The following is a 15,946-nucleotide window of genomic DNA, read 5'->3' on the forward strand; positions in this document are numbered from 1 at the left end:
GGGGAGATGTTTGTGTGGGATTCAGGTCTTTCCCTGCAATATGCCCTGTGCTCACCCAGGGCAGTGGTGGAGCCACCACCCCTGGAGATACAGGTGTGTGGAGGTGGTGCTCAGGGACATGGTTTAGTGGTGGTACTGGCAGTGCTCCATTCCATCAATGGCTGCATTCCATCTCAGAGATCTTTTCCAGCCTAAATGATTCTAAGTATGGACAGGTTGCTTTCACTGACATGCAGCAAATTCCAGGGAGTATGCAGGTAAATCCATAATTTGCACTTAAAAAAAACCAACCAAACAAAAAAATCCAAACAAACCTCTAAGTAGTTTAACATTATCCTTTTCCACTGTAGGATGATGATAGCATTGCAAGTTAAGCTGAGCAAATCTAGCATGAAATTGGAAATACTGCCTTGCTTATTTTCAGATACATCCCCAAAGTAATCTATCAATTTGCTGGTGTAGGTACAACCTACACAGAATAATGTGTCCAGGATTTACACTTAGATGACACAGTACCATAGTGACTCTCAAAAGGTGACCTGGATTTCAGCACTGTGTAGTGAAAAGAACCACAACTTGGGTTTATTTTATGCCTGTACACAAGCTGGTTTGCTACACTACTTTTGCAGCAGCAGGTTTGAACATTGAACATTTTCTAGACTAGTTTCATGAAACGTGTGTCACTTCACATCACTCTGATGTGGTTTGGCCCCTCTGTTTCTCCAGCTGCATGGCTAAGGAATTTCTCTATTAAGAGGCAGTCTAGAGAGGCTTTGTTTTTACTGCTTCGAGGCTAAATTTTAAGCAATGGAGCATGGAACTATGACATACAAGGACTTGTAAGGGAACAGATCACCTAAAGCCAGAAGGGTTTAGGAATGCTGCTGAGGAGTGCTCCCCTCTCCCTGCAGGCAGAACAGCCCCCTCGAGGGTAACACAGGGCCTGACCTTCACTGTTTGCCTTTCTGTGGCAGAGGAAAGCTCAGTCTGCACGGCACCAGCCTCAGGGATGAGGGCAGGGCACACTTTAAAGCAAGTTGGAGCCCAGCACTAAGAATTTCAGCAACCTCTGTAACATCCTGCACATCCCCAAAGTCTGCAGTCCTTATCACAGAGATCCCAGGGTCAGACTGCTTGAGGAAATCCTGTTTGGTTGATATCAAGGGCAACAGATCTACTCATTTAATCTGCTTCCACATTGAGTTGCTGGATGTGCTCCAGTACGTACTAGATGAAAAAAAAAAAGAACAGTAAATTAATTTTCCAGAACAGAGGTTTTTTAAGGATGCATTCAGTGATTGCAGTTGTAGAACTGAATTACAGTCAATCCTGAATAGCCAAAAGTATGAACATTTTTAAAACAGTTTTACTTTCCTTCTAATCCCATCTTCAAAACAGATTTAAATGCCTGAAAAAAGCAGTAATAATTTTTATGTGGAAGTATACAAAAAAACCCAAATCCACAAGGGCTACCAGTTTAAGCCCCAAGGCCTCATCTACTTAAGATCTTGAGAAAAAACTAAGTACTTTTTCATCTGCTAAACTGTGAAAGGATAGAGCTTTTGTTTTAAGGGAAGTTCAGGGAAAACAGAGAAGCAATATTTTTATCTGCTCTGCTGCACCCTCATGAGTTCTTATTCAGCAGCAACAACAGTAAACAGTCTTGTATTCCCAGGATACACGTTCTTGTGGAGAACAGTTACTGTTGTGTGTAAACAAGGCAGGGTAGTCACCAGAGAACACCATCTGTAAAAGCTAATTTGCAAGCTTGGATGGCACTCCAGAATACACAGCATAAAAGAAAACACACACAAATGTATGTTCAGAGACTAGGACATACATTCACTAGAGAAAATAACCCTGTACCTGTAAGGAAAAGCTGATGTCCAAAAGCAAGAATAAAAGATTAAACATCTTTCAGTGAAATATCAGCACTGTTATTTCCTCTAAGTTAAACCTGAAGAGAAAGGTGCTCCCTCCTTTGCTGAATTTACATTTAGATGAATTTTTGAACTTCTGGATCTGACAAACTTCATTTAAATTACAGTTGGTGGATTTGAGGCAGAGCATTCCATAGATCAATACTTAATAAAGGGTACATTTTTTAAGCAAAACACTTAAATGCGTAAGTCTAGTACTGTTAAAATCTAAACAGGGAATTGTGAAGACTCTCATATGTGTTTGAGCTGAAAGTTGTAACACAAGTTCACATAAAGTTAAGAGAATATGCATTCACACTTCAAAATCATTGCAGAAGAAAATACAATTTTTTCCTATCTTAAAGAAGAGAATAGGGAAAAAAGCCATTTGACAATCCCAGGGCTCTTTGAACAGCCTTCTTTCATGTTGTTTCATAAGCATGAGGCAATTGGTTAAAATATTTGACACTTACATCAAAGAAAGTTTTGGCAGTTAATTTATTTAATTCAGTTACAGTGCTTCAGTAGGATGCTACTTGTTTGCCACAAGAGCAGAGCCTTTCTGACACTCCATGCAGCTACACCTATTTTCCAGCTCTCTGTTAAATTGTAGCAGGCTCAGTGAAATTTGTCTCCTTTGTTCTTTTGAAAAGTTTTACCAGAGGCTCTCATGGAATCAGACTCTTTAGTTCAGTTACATCTCAGTGAAGTTTTATGAAAACATTTTCCTTCAGAGTACACAGACCTGGAAACCCAGGGAACTTTCACCAAAGTTGTTTTCAAAACTAGTAAGTAACAAAAAATCTAGAAACCTGCAGATTATAACACTGGTAGCAGCTCGACTAGGAAAGAACAAGAGGAATGGTTCCAGTATCAAAGGTTGCTCGTGGTACTGCAGAGCAGCAGTGGGAGGTCACTCATTGTCCCTGTAGTAGTTCTCAATGGTTTCTGAGTTGAAGTACACCACAGTGACGGTGATGTCGTCCCTGTACATCCTGGCCAGGTCCTCGGGCAGGGTGAGCATGGCCGCGAGTTTCTCGGGGTCCACCTCGCCGTACTCGTTGCTGCCGATCGCGTGTCTGATCAGATGGGTGGCGATGTTCTGGTCCAGGGAGGCCAGGCCTCTGCTCTTCCTCTGCAGCAGCAAGTTGTGCATATAACCCAAATTAACTGGTTTCTTAAAAGTCAGTTGTGGTTTCTGCACGTTCAGCTCTGTGAGGTGTCCAGCAACAAGTTTGACAACCTTCTCATTACTCAACATCTCCCACAGCCCGTCCGAAGCAATAACTAGAAACTTATCCTTGCTCCTCAATTTGTGGTATGTGACTTCAGGCTCTGCAGTTAAATAAGGGGGTGTGTGGTAGTTTGGAGGAACATACTGATAAATGTTCAAAGCCTCAACATCACAGCTATTCTCAAGAACACTGTGCTGTAATTCTTTACTCCATTTTAATTGCACATCTCCAAAGGCTCTGGAGGGCATGAGGATGCCCAGTAATCTGTCATTCACAAAGAGGGTTTTCTCCTCAGATCTAGGATGTTCTCTCTTCAATCTTCTGATTTCAAATTCATCACAGACATTGTGGTCTCGGGTTAGAGGGAGAGTAGACCATGTTCCATCTTCTTCACAAACCCCTAAAACTGCTCTGCAGTCACCGGTATTTGCAACGTGTAGGTGAACACCATCAACGTGAGCTACACAGGCTGTTGCACCAGAAAAAGCTACTTGGAGGGCAATATTTCTCATCAATTCATTTTCCTGAGGAGCCTGAACTTCCAGTGATATATCTGAGTCTAACCTTTTGAATGCACACACCATGGCTTCTTCTAAACTAAACCCTGGCTCAGTGTCCAGGTCCAGCAGATGCTGCCAGTACACCCGGAGGTTTTCAAAGTACTGGGAGGTGATTTCTCGATACTCCACATCGTTCGGGTGCCTGTGCCACTGCAGGATGGGCCGCACCGGCTTCATGGACTCCACAGCCAGCTCGATCTCCTCCAGGCTCTGCCGGGACATGAGGGACACGGCGATGTAGTGCAGGAGCCTCTCGCTCACGGCCTGGGCGCAGGCGGAGCCCGCGTGGCCGTCGAACACCCCGAACATCATCCCCGCCGTCTGCAGGCACGTGGCCGCACTCCGCCGGTCCTCAATGGGGCTGTTGGACGCCAGCTGGTTACTCTCAAACCTCAACACAGAACTGGCGGCTTTGCCGTTCAGATCCAGTGTTTTATGGGATAATTCACCTGCTCGGAGGATGTCGTTGATTTGTGACGGAGACAACTGGAAAGAAAAATGCTCCTCTTCGGTGGAAGTGTGCCGGAATGCTTTTTGTAAGGGGAAAGGATTGTCTAAGCCGCAGCCCCCAGCAGGGAAGAGGGGTGTTTTGGAGACAACAAGCTTCCATTTTATCTTGTTTCTGTTTGGGATACAGATGGAGTACCAACGTCCTTTCCCTTGGCAGACAACGCTGTTTCTTGCTGAGCTTAAGATCCAGGATGAGACAGTTCTTGACATCATAAGTCACTCCACAAATAGAGCACCTGCCTCCAGTAACACAGAATGTCCTTTCTGCCTGGAATATAAGTGTAGGAAAGGAATAAAGTTTAGAAGGTTCACAAGAAACTTTTTATATTGCAATACAAAAGCACATCCAGAGCTCTCAGAAACATTCAGAACGTTTTTGCAAAAGAGACCTCTATAAAGGCATCTTAAAAGTGATATCATTTCCATCACTTAAGGATATGACTGCCCCTCTCCAGTTAACTCACAAGAAAAGATGATTTTTACTTTCCAGGAGGTTTTTTCCTCCTTGTGGCAAGGCTAAGAAGAAATAGCAACATTACAAGAAACGTTATGGGAAACTGCACAGTGAAAAGCCTCATCTAACATGACACAGAGCAAACAGATCCAACGAGCTGGAAAACAGGAACTTAACTGACAATTAATGCACCACTTTCAAAAAAGCCTGCTAAAGTACAACTCTATTAATAGACTCTAAGCATCAAACCCAAGAGAAGATCAGGACTTAAACCCTATGGAAAGACTGAAGGATGTGGCTAGTTAATGATTTATATGAATTACCATGATCCTCACAACTAGAGCAGACCAGTCTACCTTTCCAATTCTGTTACAGCTTATAAGCTCAGCTGTTCTTCTTTTTTTACCCTCAAGGTCTTACCCAACCTTCAGCAGACAGGATCTTTAACTCAGCTGAAGGCAGATTCTACAGCAGGTTCATTAATGCATTTATCATGGCATTGTGCACTTTGATGCAGTGACAGTTATAACACAGTTACATTGACAACTTTTACAGTTCACAATTTGGCTTGTTCATTTGAGTGCAGTTAGAACCAGCAGCTGTGAGGAGCTCTGCTGCCAACAGCACTGAAACCAAGGGCACTTGAACAGCTGAAGTTCTTCAGTTGCCAGGGGGAGGTCCATGCATTGTCTCCTACTTTCAATAAGGTATTCAGGCTGTTGGGATATTGTTAAGTACAACCAGATGCTTACTCACAACAGAATTTTGCCCCATGGATTTCAAAAATTCACTGTGTGGTAGCACTGTAAGCACAATTACTCCCAAAAGTTCCCACCAGCAGCCAGATAGAACAACAGTTTTCTGTGAGCTCTCAGTGACTTTCAGGTGGCCCTGTAGCACCACATGCTCTGGGTCTCAAAACAAAGACCCTTCATGCTACTGCAGTATTGTTTTTTTTAGCAGAGCACCTCACAAGGAATAACAAGAAACCAGCCAGATCAGACACATGAAAACCTTTCCAAGAAAACAGCAGGAGCTAAAACTGAACTTGAGCTATTCTAAACAGAAGGCCTACGGATACAAGCCAAGGACTACTGAAATCCCATTTGGAAAACCAAAGCAACATGTCACAAAACATTTCTGACATGTGCTACCCATGCTTAACATAGAGAAGAGTGGACAAGCATTCCAGCAGATCTCACTACTATAATTCTGGGGACCCTCTGAGGACAGGCAAAGACACGAATGTTACAGCTGATGTCAGGAGAGCAGATGGAAAAGGCAATACCAGTTCACTGCTGAGGCTCTGCCTGCAGTCTCCTGGGCCACTGGCACCTCCCAACACAACCCATGCCTTTTGCTGTACTGCAGAGAGCACAACCAAAATAACAGGAAAGCGGCTGACACTGCCAACTCCAGCAACAGCTAAACTCAAAAAGCACCAACAGCAGAAGTCCTCGTGTTTGCCAACCTTCTCCAGGCCATTCCCTGTCCTATTTTTCCTTCTTCCTCTTCCTGCCCCTGTGAACCATACAAGATTGAAACAATGACGACTTTCACATTCTTGATCAAAAAGCCGATTGAAACAGTGTTTTAAACAAACCTCCCCTGTTCCCATCAGCTGGCTGACAAGAGTGAGGCAACGTGGTTTTCTCCTGGCAGCAGAGTTGCCAATACCATTCAGACACGGGCTTGCCAAGGTCAGGTAGCCCTGCTCAGTCCCGGAGCACACTGCACCGTCCCCATTCCCTGCCCGTGACTGCAGAGCTCACACCCTCGGGGGCCTCCTGCAGGGTGCAGGGGCAGCAGCCCCGGACACCCCCGGTAGCAGTGCTAATTAAAGCGATGTGCTGAAGACCATTATGTAAGAGCCAATTACATAAACCCGCTCCAGCACCTGGAACTGCCTCCCCGGGGAGCCGGTGTCCCACTGGAGCCCGGCCTAAGCCCCGCCTGAGCCCGGTCCGAGCCCGGAGGTGTTGGAGTGCTCGCTGGGGCACTCAGACCAGGAACGTCCACTTCTCCCAATAAAATAGCAGATATCCATTACATTTGAATTTACAGCCCCTCCGAGACCCCCACAACCCCATATTCCCTCACTCATGTTCCCGACACCGCCCACACACACCCAGCACACACCGACACCCACCCCACCACCTCCGCACCGCCCCTGCCCCGCATACCGACACACTGCACCCCCTGTGTCCCCTCACACACCCACCACACACCAACACACCCCTGCTACCCCCACACACCCTGTGCTCCCTTACCCCCCACACACCAACACACACCGGCCCCTATCGAACCGCCTCCGCCCCAGCCCCTGCCCTGCACACCGACATCCCCCCCTTTCCGCCCCACACAGCCCCTGGGCCGCCTCACACACACCGTGTACCCCCTCACACACACCCTGTGCCCCCTCACACACCCCCTGTGCCGCCTCACACACACCCTGTGCTCCCCACACACACCGTGTCCCCCCCACACACACCGTGTCCCCCCCACACACACCCTGTGCCCCCCACACACACACCCTGTACCCCCTCACACACACCCTGTGTCCCCTCATACACAGCCACCACACACCGACACACACCCCGTGTTGCCCCCCACACAACCCCTGCCCGCACAGCCAATCCTTACCCCACACACACCCACCACATACCAGCCCTTACCTCATCACCTCCCCACCGCCCCAGCCCCACACACATCCCGCCTGACACACCGATCCATACACCCCCGCACGCACATCCCGTGCCCCGCACGCACATCCCGTGCCCCGCACACCCTCCCTTTGCCCCCCCCCGCTCCCCGCACACCCAACCACTATCCAGACACGCACCAGACACCAACCCCTACCCCGCGCAACTCCCACCTCCCTGCTCCTGCCTCCCCTCCGCGGCCTCGCCAAGCCAGGCCCGGCCCCGCTCCCTCAGCCCGCGGCTCGGCTCCCCGCAGCGCTCTGCCCGTCCCCGGCGCACCCACCGGCCGAGCACCGCCACACGCCGCCCGCAGTTCCGCGCTGGCCGCCCGGTGGGCGCGGACGGACGGACACGCGAACGGCGCTGACCGACAGCCCCGCCGCCCAACCCGCCCTCGGCGCCCCGCCCCGGGCCCGCCGGGTTCCCGTCAGGACACGGCGGGGCGGGCGCGGCCTGGTCCCTCCGCCATGTTCCGTGTGCGCACCCGGGCGCGGCGGGTGAGCCGAACCCCGGCCGAGGGACCGGCACCCCGCGCAGCCCCGGGCCGAGGGACCGGCCCCCCCCGCAGCCCCGGGCCGAGGGACCGGCACCCCCGCAGCCCCGGCCGCCGCCCCTGAGGCGCCGAGGGACGGCCGGGCCCGGCCCCGCGCGGCGCTGGGCTCGGTTAGAGCGCGAGCGGTAAAGGAAGCAAGTGGCACGTTAATAAAGAAGCACCAGCAAGGGTTTCTTTTTGTTAATAACGTTCAAATTCGTTATTGCCTTGAGGGAGGGACCGTCGCTTCCTCATTTCTTTTCAATGCGACTGTGCACTGCAGTGCGGGGGACACCAGCTGATGAGGCTCAAATAGCAAAGCCCTTTGGAAACCGATAGGCCATTAAATTGTGGAGAACAGAAAGGCTCGTTTTGCTGACTTCCCGGTTTTGGGGTTTCAGATCTCTGCGTGACTTGGTTAAAATTTCTACTGCGTGGCTTTAAGCCCTGTAACAGCAGGAAGGAATGGGCCCAAAGTGCAGGGCGGTTAATGAGTACTTACTGCAGTTAACGGAGTGGTTACTAAGTAGTCTCTGCTTTAACTTGTAACAGTCGTTTTTGTAAAACAGGCTCACAAACAAGTCACGAGAGGCTTTGATATTAACAGTGCATTTTTTGTTGTCCTGGCCTCTTTGTTGTTTGAATAATGTGGTGCCGGTGTCCTAGATGAGATAAATGTGTTCCCGGGTTATCTCATGTGGAAAGGTGTGAGATCATCTTCCTGAGTCTGAGTTCTCGCTTGTTTGTTGTTATTAGCATGATGAAACACGGTTTCATGTTGAATGGAAGGACAAACAAACAAAAAAATTCAAGACAATATTTTAGCAGACGTGGAAAAAATAAAAACCTCATAGAGCAGCCTGAAAACTGCTCATTTGTTCTTCAGTCATTTCATAAACTCATATGTGTAAGCTAAAGTGATTTAGGAACCATGTAAAAGAATGTGAAACAATTACCAGTCCTGCAGAAGAAGGTAGTGCTTTCATTCCATGTTTTCTGAACACAAGAAGGTACCACATTGAAGGTACTTGACAGGACTGGATATTAAATTGAATTGAGATTTAGATTCTGCTTTGGAGTGTTTGGTTATGCTGGTGAACCAAAGGGATATATAATTAAAGTTAAAATAAAGTCAAAATACTACTCTCTGATATGAGCTGGGGAAAGAAACAGTATTGCTCTGCTTTGCCTTTAGGAATATCCAATAAAAATGCTTTGATTTTAGGAATATCTAATAAAAATGGCAAATTTCTGTAGCAACAGTGGCTTGGTTGCCATAGTGCTCTATCTCACTCTATCTTCTTAATTTGCATTGAAAAAATTATAACTCGAGTTTCTTTGAATAAAACTAAGATTTGACTGCTGGTTATAGGTGAGCTAAAGTTCAGAATCAAATGTCCTGCGCCAGAAGAAAGTTCTTATTGGTATTCCAGGTATTGTATTAAGGTAGAGTGATAGATTAAAATGTAGCAAATCCTATATTTAGATTTTTTTCAAAGTATAATTTTGTCTGCTGACTTGTACAGTCAGCAACTCTGGTTTTCTTTGGAAGTATATTGTTGTACTAATTTCCATGTTGCTTGTTTAGGCCAGACTGCACTATTGGGGTTTCCCTCTTTCCCATGGAACGTTACTTTTTTCCCCCCACTTGTTCATTTGGACAACTGACTGTGTCTGCTCTGGTGCATTTTAAACAGTTTGTGCTCCCAGAAGCTGCAGACAGATGCCCCGGAGCAGGTGCTGTGATGGATTGCTTTCCACTACCTCCCTGATATTCATGAAAGGCCTGAGACTCCTGATGCTTTGTAAACATTTCTTGTTATGGAGACACACAAAGATTAGAACCACCAAATAAGCCTGATATTCCTAAAGAAAGCAAGTTAAAAATCAGAATAGTATTTCTAATAAATAACTAATCCTTTGTCCAAAAAGCTGGCTAGTAACAAAAAATTTGAATCCAAACAAAATAGTAAACTACCACTAAAAGTAGCTTACTAGAGGTTTTTTTAAATATAGAGAAAGACTCAGTTTAGTGATACAGGTTAGAGAATAGCCATAGATCCAAACCCTTTGGGAACTTGGGAATGGCCATCAGGCAAAGGAGGGTCCTTTGAATGAACCATCTCTCTGGCTCATCTTGGAGAACACGGCTGAGTCAAACCTGCCTTTGCACTGAAAGCACAACAGTCCAGCTCACCGGCCCTTGGACAGGAAACACAACTCCAGCACACAAAACCCTTGGATACCTCCCTGCTGAGAGCCTTTGGGAATGTCGGCTGCTCACTGGAGGTACCTTGCCCTGTGAATAATGACCTACATTCCATTGCCTCTACATCATGTTTTGCATTTTCACAAAGGGCAAATCCACACCTTAGATCTCTGAGATCTCTGATTATATACAAACAACAAACCCCAAACAAAACCAAAACCAAACCAACCAACCAACCAAAAACTACCAAAACCCCCACAAAATACCCCAAAAACCCAAAACCAACAACAGCAAAAAAGGAGACTCTAGGTCTGTTAAAGCAATTGCATTTCCTAGTTTGCTTGCAGTAAATTCCAGTCCATGATCTTCCTATACAGTCTAAAATAAATGCTAGGAAAGAAAACAAGCTGCAAGAAACATGGAACAGAGGTAAACACAACAAACAACTGTAGGAAAAACGCCATTCCAGCTCTGCAGCTCCATTTCCCTCCTGCTGCTGCAGCAGAGGCTGAGCAGGGTGTCTGTAGTTGCAGGCGTTAACCTGATGGCCCAGTCTGAGTTCATGGAATTGCACTGGTGCAAAGGTCTGGCTAGTTGCTGTAATGGGATCTGAACTCCACACAGATAATTTTTACTGGTGTTGCTCACAAAATGGTTTGAGTTAAACAGAAATACATGTTTATTAAGGCTCTGCACCACTGTAAAAGTAAGTTTAAATTCCTTGGGGACAGCTTTCAAGAGCAGGAAAGTCTTCTGGCTTGGTAAGAGGTGCTCATGTGTAAAAAAGTAATTATATTTCTTTCCTCCCTCTCCTCCTTCCACCTTCTTCCCCCCAACAGATGAACAGGGTCTGAATTGCTCCGTTTGGAATGGGTGGCCCAGGGAGGGGGTGGATTTTCTGTCCCTGGAGGTGTTGAAGGTGAGACTGGATGTGGCATCAGTGCCATGGGCTGGGAACCACAGCGGGGTTGGATGAAGGGTTGGACTTGATGATCTCAGAGGTCTTTTCCAACCTGGCTGGATTCTATGATTCTGTGATTTAATATTCCACTATATTAATATGAAATGAAATGATGATTTGCACTGCTGTGTTGGAGGAAGGCACTGAAATTTGACTAAATTTCAAATGTAATGCAAGTACCAGCAGAGATGCAACATCAGAGGAATGAACATTCTCTGCCTTACAGCCATGCAAGTCGGGAAGAGTTCTGTTCCAGTCAGTCAGGTTTCATCATCTACTCTACTTTCCTCAGGATAAGTGAGAAAAAACATGAGCCCCCTGCTCTTGCAGGCAGTGTACTGCCACTACTAAATGGTCCCTTGTGCATGCATAAGGAATTCAGAGAGGGAAACAGATAACCTGAGGTATAACAGCCTATTTTCTTCAGGCTTATCTCTGTTTTTTCCTGAAATACCCCTTTTTTTTACCTTTCTGACCTTTGAACTCCTCCAAAAGCACCATCTGGTGTTGAGGTATCTTGCAAAACCTTTCCTCTGATGCTTATATTTGGATTAATTAGCATTCATAATGGAATTTATCATTATAAATAATCATACTGAAACTGTCTAAAAATCTTTCTGCTTGCAAGAGGATGTGGAAAAACCCCATAAGTTGAACCGTAACTGTAACTGTTAAATTTTGAAAGCTAAAATTAAGATAGCGTGCAGTTTACCAAGCAGAGGATAGAGAAGGGAAACAAGGAACAAAAAATTATAACTGGTTTATCGAGTTTCTTTTGTAAGATTGATTTTTATCTGACAAAGGAGTTTCAAGGACAACATACATAGGGCCAGCACAAGGTTTTCAATTACACTCATATCTTAAAAAAATTATTATCACAGAAGTTAAATTCTCTCATACGTTGTATTTTGACTGAATTTGCCTTAAAATTAATTTGAAGCATTGTAGCAATAAATGGACACAGAGAGCCACTAGGTGGCATTTTTAATCTGGTTTTTACAGCTGAGTAAATTCAGTCACTGTCCTAAATGTGAGAGCTCTGTTCCCTCAGTCATGAGCTGCCATCCCACGAGACGTTAAGCCAAGCCTTGCTGATGTATTTACAGTCAACCCTCATTCTCCTTCAACACAGCTGGTAAAAGGTAAGCATAGCACATGTTCTAGAATTGTTCAATCTCAAAATAAATAGCAGTAGTAGCATTAAATAGGAGTTTATAGCTTTAAAACCATACAGAACTGAAATATTTGTGCTTTTTTATTGGATGATCAGGGTCTCAAGAAACAGCAAAGAATATAAAATGCTTCCTTTTACATTTTGCTTCACCGTGGTCAAAATTAGATCATATTCTTTGATCCAACAACTGAAAAAAAAACAAACCCCGTAAGTAAAATAAAATTTATTTCTGAAGGAAGATATAGTTCAGTTTCCCCCTGGAACTGCACACCTTGGGGCAGTTCAGCATTTAAAGCTCTCTACAATAGCTAAGCTTTTACAATAACCTTGTGAGCTAAGCATTATCCTTCTGTTGCTCATGACTAAACCACCCTCAAAGAAGCTTAAGTACTGTGTTCGAGGTCACAGAAGGGACACTTTCGGGGGCTAAATGAGCTTTTTCTATTTTATTAGACTAAGTGGCTCTAGCTGGGGAAAAACTGGACAGAGTTTTGGTGTACAAGTCCAAAGTGTGAGAGACTGAGAGAGACTGAGAGACTCAAATGAGAAAAAACACTGAAAATAGCCCTCAGTGACCTGCTCTGTGAACATGTGCACTAATATTAATGCAGCACTACAGGGGTAGCTTGATATGGTAATTAATATTCATTACATTTTAAGCAGGAAAGTATTTGAAATTTGCCCCTAATAGAATGTATTCAGGCTATCAGATGTGTAAGCTTCTTTTGAAAGACCTTTTACATTTTAAAATATCTCTTCATGTAATTATTTTTTCTTAATTTTAACTGGGACATAAAATTAATGACAACAATAATTTAACTCTGACTGGGCAAGAAGCCATCCAAGATACACACTATGTTAGAATTTAAGTGAAAGGATTAAGCTGAAGCAGAAGCTGTTAATCCAAAAAGATGGGAAGAGCTGCAACATAGACTAAAAATAATTGTTTCTAGAATTTTAAAAAAATGTCTAGAAACTTAGGAGGGATAACTCTTATCTGTACTTAGGCCATTCTACTATAACTTAAGGTTTCTATGGAACTGAAGGTGAACAATCTGGCATTCTTTGATATAAAACAGATGCATCAGTTGAAAATATCAAACATCATTTCTCTTCATGAAAGTCCAAGAAAAAGAGTAAGTGGGGAAAAGTGAGTCTACTGAAAATAAAGGATTAAGATATTCACACTTGGTTTTAAAGTCTCATTTATTTCATTTGTTAAAGAAATAAGATACACTAAATAGATTTTCTGCAACACCAGTTTGCATTACTAGCAAAGTTACATTCATAACAGCTAAAACCATTGCAGCTTGTAAGGATTTCCTGTTGCTTTGAGCATCTGGTGTGTAAGAATCTCACATCTCAACCAATGCTGAATTAGCCCTCACAACATCCCTGTGAGGTAGGTCAGTGTCACCCTCTTTTTATGTAAGAGGAAACTGAGGAACACAAAGTTTCAGGTCAGTGTAGCAGGAAAACCAGAGCTGAAGGCTAGAATTCTGGTCTTCCATTCCTTGTTGGACTGTGTTCCACATCCAGTGTCTTTCTCCCTCTCTGAGACAGGGGAACAGCCCACAGTAGCTGCTGTTCTCCCTCTTCCCCAGCTTTCCTTTGCATTGTACGTCTTTGATTTCTCCACCTAAGCTGGAGGAAAGTGCTAAAATCACTTTCTCTCTGATCTGTACACACAAAACAGGCCATCTGAAGCTCAGAATTAAAGTAGCTGACAACAGACTGTGGGTAATCACAGGTCACATCACAGTATTTAGTGCCAGAGCCTGAATTTTTCACTAAGCTTCACGAGCAGTAATACCAACACATGGCTTTTCTAAAGCAACTTGCTTTCAAAGAGGTAAAAGGACTCAGGAGGGTGTGCAGGGAGATCCCTGCCAGCCAGAGGGAAGGGATTTGTGCAGCAATGCACACTCAGTGCAGCCCACATCTACCCACTGGGTCCCTAAAGTAAACAAAACACCCCTTATCTGTAGGACAGACAACAAAGGAGGTCATATTGCAGAGCATAGCACTGAACTGAGGTAGACTTTGAGCAGTTTAGGACCACAAAGCACACATCTGGATTGCTCAAGATGTACTCTTCACCCAGACTGACCAGGGCAGCACAGTCCTGTATGACCTGTGGGCTGAACAACACTGCAATAAATGGTCTGCTTTTAAGCACAGCATTTGCATTGGTACTTTGAATTATAAAATAGGATCTTAGAGCAGTAAATTTAAAATATATATCTAGTTTTCATACCAGTGACTACCCGAGGCGAGTAAAGAACTTTTCTCTAGTGCTACTTGTGCACTCTGTCAACAGACAGCAAGGATACAGTGCAAGCAATGTTTAAATCAGAGCTCAGCAAATGCTTAAAATAGATTGGTAAGGAAAATTTAAGTCCAATTTACCCAAAATTCTTCATTACTGTTTCCTCATGTATTGAATGAGACCATTATTGTGGCCATCAGTACTAGTAGATCACTACATAATTTCCCATTTTATATCAAGTTAGATTTTAATTGCATTTTAATTTTTTTTTAGAGTTTCAGGTCTTGGACGACAGTCTAGTTTACTCAGCTATCCCTTATATTAAATAGTGCTTGTTACAAAGATCTCATTTCTCAGAAGAATGAGCACTTCAAATAAAACAGAAAACCAGCAGATTGTCCCCCTCCAAGCAGAGTGTTCATGGAAATGCTTATCTTGTGTGTTCCATGAGTGGTCTGAGGACCAGAGTTTCTGTTTGTGGTATCTCAGATGTGGAAGCTCTTGGATATCCCAGGGCCATTGTGAGTTTTCCTCAGGCCTTGAAGGAAGCTCGAACAACTCTCCCCTTTAGAGGCTGAGGGGGGCGAAAGTTATTTGCCATTTGGACCCTCTGGTCCTCCTCGCTGGTGAAAAGGAGCATCCGGAACTTCTCCAGCTGGAAAGTCAAATAATTGACTGCTTAAGGGGGCAATCAATGTTAATGGGTTTTAAAAGGGACCAAAGGAAAGTATTCGTTGTATTTTAATCAGTTAAAAGAGAATATTAACAGAAAATAAGAGAAGCCTGATTATTGAACAGGCTGAATATTCAGTGTTTTAGCTCAGTCTCATTTCAAATCAAAACAGTCACTGCCTGCTCATCCAGCACTGAATCCTACAAGAACAGAGACAATATCAACAGTTTACCTGTTTCTCAGAAATTCTGATGGGTTCTTTCAGCACTATCCACGTTACACTCTCATTAAGGGGTGGGGTTGTCAGAGAGCCAAGGTATGTCCAATAATCAAGACTCAAGGGCAGGAGACATTTAGGGTTGAAGCTTCCAAACTGAGCTTTTGTTCCCTAGAAAAAGAAAAAAGATTGACTTGAAATTTATCTTTGTACTTTTAAGTGCAGGTTACATAACTTTTTTTGAAAGAGAAAAATAATGCTGAAGTAATATTAAAAACGAGGTGAAAGGTCTGTAAAGGTTTGGCTGCTTTATAACAACTGTTAGACAGAAGCAGCATGGCAAGTGTGATGCCTGCTGCTGGATTACTGGACTTTGAGGCCTTGCCCCATTGTGCCTACAGAAGCTCAGCTCTTGTCACAACAGGACTAAAAATAACAGAGGAGCTGTGTTCTGTGTATAGTGTTCAGTGTGAGCTACAGACAAGATCGTGGCAGAATTCCTTGTCTCATCACCTGCTATTTTCTATTCTT

The 15,946-nt window shown here is 44.5% G+C and overlaps 2 protein-coding genes across 4 annotated transcripts in view; both read right to left on the reverse strand.

Annotated features, from left to right (window-relative positions):
* Positions 1–2,398: 2,398 nt before the first annotated feature.
* On the reverse strand, positions 2,399–7,781 carry PDP2 (pyruvate dehyrogenase phosphatase catalytic subunit 2). Of its 3 annotated transcripts, none has more exons than XM_017832290.1 (2): positions 7,664–7,781; positions 2,399–4,492 (listed from the first exon to the last, which is right to left on the reverse strand). In XM_017832290.1, exon 2 carries the CDS (start codon positions 4,435–4,437, stop codon positions 2,833–2,835), a length of 1,605 nt encoding a protein of 534 aa, XP_017687779.1. In that variant the 5' UTR covers positions 4,438–4,492; positions 7,664–7,781; the 3' UTR covers positions 2,399–2,832. The 3 variants fall into 3 exon arrangements, with proteins under 3 accessions (XP_017687779.1, XP_017687780.1, XP_017687781.1); XM_017832291.1 differs by having other exon boundaries at positions 2,399–4,488; positions 7,664–7,770; XM_017832292.1 differs by lacking the exon at positions 7,664–7,781 and adding an exon at positions 7,554–7,573.
* Positions 7,782–13,545: 5,764 nt separating this feature from the next.
* The window catches only part of CA7 (carbonic anhydrase 7), a 10,867-nt gene continuing 8,466 nt past the window's right edge, over positions 13,546–15,946 (reverse strand). Inside the window, exons 6-7 of the mRNA XM_017832301.1 lie at positions 15,431–15,586; positions 13,546–15,180 (exon numbers count right to left, since the gene is read on the reverse strand). Of these exons, the coding sequence (XP_017687790.1) occupies positions 15,058–15,180; positions 15,431–15,586 (279 nt within the window). The 3' untranslated portion in view covers positions 13,546–15,057. The remainder of the gene's footprint in view (positions 15,181–15,430; positions 15,587–15,946) is intronic.

The sequence above is a fragment of the Lepidothrix coronata genome, unplaced genomic scaffold, assembly GCF_001604755.1.
Source record: "Lepidothrix coronata isolate B3197 unplaced genomic scaffold, Lepidothrix_coronata-1.0 Scaffold200, whole genome shotgun sequence".
Taxonomy (NCBI): domain Eukaryota; kingdom Metazoa; phylum Chordata; class Aves; order Passeriformes; family Pipridae; genus Lepidothrix; species Lepidothrix coronata.

Bases quoted from the DNA above. Each gene is read 5' to 3' on its own strand.
- PDP2 (XM_017832290.1), bottom strand. From the start codon at position 4,437: ATGATGTCAAGAACTGTCTCATCCTGGATCTTAAGCTCAGCAAGAAAC.